This window comes from Arachis ipaensis, chromosome B07 (genome assembly GCF_000816755.2).
Source record: "Arachis ipaensis cultivar K30076 chromosome B07, Araip1.1, whole genome shotgun sequence".
Lineage (NCBI taxonomy): Eukaryota > Viridiplantae > Streptophyta > Magnoliopsida > Fabales > Fabaceae > Arachis > Arachis ipaensis.
The window spans coordinates 7,372,148-7,376,207 of NC_029791.2; the positions used below are offsets into that span (position 1 = coordinate 7,372,148).

Sequence of the window (4,060 nt, forward strand, 5' to 3'; positions counted from 1 at the left end):
GATCCTGCTGTTAGTGGGTTTCAGGATGTTAACGTCATGAATGAAAAAATTAGGGCAGTGAAAAAGAAGGGTGTCGCAACTGACAACTTTGAAGATGAGGAGGGAGCAAGGAGTGATGAATTAGAAATCGACCACGAGGTTAGAACTGATGTGTCAGATTCAGACCACCAGGGACAGAGGTATCCAGTTCACAAGCATCAAAAAGACATGAGCCAATACAAGTGGGAAGTGGGCACAGTGTATGTATCTCGGGAAGAGTTCAAGGACACTGTGACTGCATATGCCGTGCAGACCGCTAGGGCAATCACATTTAGGAAGTGTGATCTGTAGAGGGTTAGGGCTGTTTGTACTGGAGAGTGTCCCTTTTGGCTGTATGCTGCAAAAATTCGAGAAGATGATACTTGGCAGCTTCGCAGCATGAATTTGACTCACACATGTACACAAGCACACAGGGTGGGGATTTTACACTTGAGATGGCTTGGCAAGGCATTTAAGAAGAAGGTTGAATCAAATCCCAAGGTGAAGATACGGGAGTTGGTGTCAAAGGCTAAAAAAAAAGTGGAACTTGACTGTCAATAAGTCAATGGCAACGAGGACCAAGCAGATTGCACTAGATGAAATTCAGGGAACCTTTCGAGAGCAGTATAAGAGGATATATCATTATGCACATGAGCTCCTGCGGGAAAATCCAGGGTCCTCTGTTCGCATACAAGTGCAAAGGTCCCCTGATCTTGATAATGCAGCACAAGCCTCATCCATGACCAATTACTGCATCTTCCAAAGGATCTACGTGTGCTTGAAAGCATGCAAGCAGAGCTTCCAGCATTGCAGGAGCTTCATTGGTCTAGACGACTATTTTTTGAAGACACCCCAGGGAGGACAACTGCTCACTGCCATTGGTTGGGATCCGAATGACCAAATGCTGCCCATTGCATATGCGGTTGTAGAGGCCGAGACCAAGGACTCATGGACTTGGTTCCTAAATCATCTTGCATCTGACATTGGGATTGAGAAGATGAGAAGAACCACATTCATGTCTGACCAGCAGAAAGTAAGCATGGTTCACCACATTTAACTTATGCACACTGACATTGTGATTTACTGCATTTCAAGTATCACTAACTGTATGCTCCTCGATTTACTGATTGCAGGGTTTGTTGCTAGCATACGAGGATGTTATACCAGGTGTGGAGAATCGATTCTGTGTGAGGCACTTATTCTAGGGTTACACTTGAAGCAACTCATGTGGAAGTGTGCTAAGGTGACTCACTGGAGGGACTGGGACAGGTACATGGTCGAACTGAAAGCTGTGAATCAGGAAGCTTTTAGGTATCTAGATGCTATCCCTCCTAGGTATTGGTCTAGATCTAGGTTCACCTATAATTCCAAAGTAGATACACTGGTTAACAATATGTCTGAAAGCTTTAATGTTGCCATAGTTGATGCTAGAGAGAAGCCTATAGTTACAATGTTAGAGGATATCAGGGTTAAACTATTGACTAGATGAGCAGAGAATAGGGATCTTGCTCAAAACTATTCAGGAACAATCTTACCTAGGATTAGAATCAAGTTGGAGAAGAGGTCTAGATCTGATGGAGAATGGCGGCCATATTGGTCTGCAGCTCAGAAATATGAGGTTGTTAATAGATTAGAGAAGTTTGCTGTTGACTTAGGATCTTATGAGTGCTCATGTAGAAGGTGGCAGTTGAGTGGAATACCTTGTGTCCATGCTATTAGTTGCATCAAGTTCAAAGGCTTGGCTTGGAATCTTATGTGGCCGACTGCTACAAGAGAGAAGCATACTTGAGGTGCTACGAGGCAGTCATACACCCATTGAACGAACCTGATCTGTGGGAGAGAACAGCACATCCTGATGTTATGCCGCCCCCATATAGAAGGCCTAGTCACAGGCGAGTCAAAAAAAGGAAAACAGTTGCTAAAGATGAAGAACAGAGTAGCCGCACTCACATGTCAAGGAAGGGGGAGAAACAAAGGTGCTCTATATGTGACTCAGTTGGACATAATAAAAATAGATGTCCTAAACCTATTGAGGATGAGATATGTTGATTAATTTTTCACTTTGCTTGCCTGAGATTTTTCCATAAGCCTTATGTTCATCTCTATTGACTGCAATTGTTTCATAGACCCAAAATTCCAAGAAAATAAGCAAAGGTAAGTAGAAGAAGGGAAGCAATAAATTACAGCCTCCAACTGCTAAGGGAGGAAAGAAGACTGCATCTACACAGCCCACTCCTAAACTTACTGTCAAGTGAAAAGCTGCTGCAGCAACACAGCCACCAACTTCAGTCTAGTCCAACTCTGCAACACAGCCAAAAAGGCCTAGAGGCAGGCCCAAGGAAACCACTAAGTCCAACTCTTCAGCCCAACATGATCCACAATTCAAGAGGATTGCCAGCCCAAAAAGCTCAGCACCTTCTACATCCTCATCACAGCCGACCACCAGAACTCTTCCAGCATCTCAGCCAACCATTGCCACAGCTTCAAGCTAACCCATTGGACACTTCTCTATCAACCTTTCTGGAGGACCTCATGTTTTTTCAAGAAAACTTAAGTTAATGGCAAAGTTGCCTCCAAAAAAATGGGGATTGCTTTAGAAAAATGAAAAAACTTAACATCAATTTGTCATATTTCTATACCATGCATGTTGGTTTATTTTGATTTAAGTTTGTGTTAAGGTTCTAGTTAAATCAGTGTGGACTTGTTAGCCACTTTTTGTTGCTTATATTTTGCCTATGTGCTACTGACTGTTGTACTGAATTATTGGCTTGGAGCAGCCAATCTTTTTGTTTTTTAGTTTATTTTGAGTTAAGTTTCTTTTAAGGTTCTGGTAATGAGAAACACTATGCTTATTATGTATTTTGACATTTATCATGTTAATGACACTGTTATGGTATTGTTCAATAATGGAACTCATGTATTTGCCAAGCAAAAATTTCACTCTCATTTCATTCACCAACCATGCTTACAAAATAGTCATTTATACATGTTGAAATAGATTCAACACAACAGATTCAGGAACCCCCCTAATAGATAAACCCTAGCCCAATTTACCTACAACAACAACAGCAGAATACACCTACACATGTTTCATACCAGGTTCAATGGAATTACACACGGTTGCGTTGCTTTAGAAAAATTCTGCAACAGCAAACATACAAACCCAACCCACCCAAAAAGTCCTAAAACAGCAACGACCTTCAACTTCCACTCTGCCGCTTTCGTTCTTGATTTCAGCATCGAAACCTTCTTCCTTATTCTAGCAATTTCTGAGTGTTCCACCTCTGTCTTTGGATCTGCCCAACGAAAGAAATTGCAGCCTTGTTGCACCTGCACATACTCACCGTGATCACTCTCCATTCCATCACCCAAATGACCCAATTCAGAGGAAAAGCAAAAAAACAAACCTCAAAGAAGACACAACCCCAAAACCTGTGACCTGGGTTCTCCTTGGTCCCCGAGATTCGCAACACCGGCTTCTCACCATGGGAACAAAGTAGCAGCCTACCGTGTGACGAAGATCTGCTTCGAGATGAGGTTGAGCTTTGTGCAGCCATGGCATTCTCCCTCCAGCAGGTCCTCGACAGTGAACTCTGCAACAGTGGCTTCCACGTTGCTACACTTTCTTCCTTTCAATTCAATGTATATTTATAAAGCTTCAAACAATATTAAATCTAATATATTATGATACCATGTTAAAAATAGTAAACTTAATTCAACTTTAATTTAAAATTTAAAAGTAAAAAATATTTTATATTTATAAATTATTTAAAAATTTTATTTTTGAAAGATATTAAACTTATAATAAAACACAGTAATGCTAGATAACTTTATTCAAGAGTCTGAATACACACTTCTGTTTAAGTAATAATACATAATTAAATATGATCATGTATAAAACATAAGAGTACTCATTGAATTGGTTAGTCGTGACAACACATACATATCTGATCAACAAAAATAATCAATAATCAAATCCCCATATTTGTAGCTACTAATAGTCAAAACCTTATACCAAATACATGGCGATGGATTATATTAT

The 4,060-nt window shown here is 40.5% G+C and overlaps 2 protein-coding genes across 2 annotated transcripts; one reads left to right on the forward strand and one right to left on the reverse strand.

Annotated features, from left to right (window-relative positions):
• Positions 584-2,067, forward strand: LOC107606698. Its single transcript, XM_016308731.1, has 4 exons — positions 584-1,051; positions 1,152-1,205; positions 1,253-1,486; positions 1,738-2,067. The coding sequence occupies exons 1-4, from the start codon at positions 584-586 to the stop codon at positions 2,065-2,067; spliced, it is 1,086 nt and encodes a 361-aa protein (XP_016164217.1).
• LOC107606697 lies at positions 3,060-3,624 on the reverse strand. Its single transcript, XM_021106657.1, has 2 exons — positions 3,426-3,624; positions 3,060-3,348 (listed from the first exon to the last, which is right to left on the reverse strand). The coding sequence occupies exons 1-2, from the start codon at positions 3,573-3,575 to the stop codon at positions 3,109-3,111; spliced, it is 390 nt and encodes a 129-aa protein (XP_020962316.1). The 5' UTR covers positions 3,576-3,624; the 3' UTR covers positions 3,060-3,108.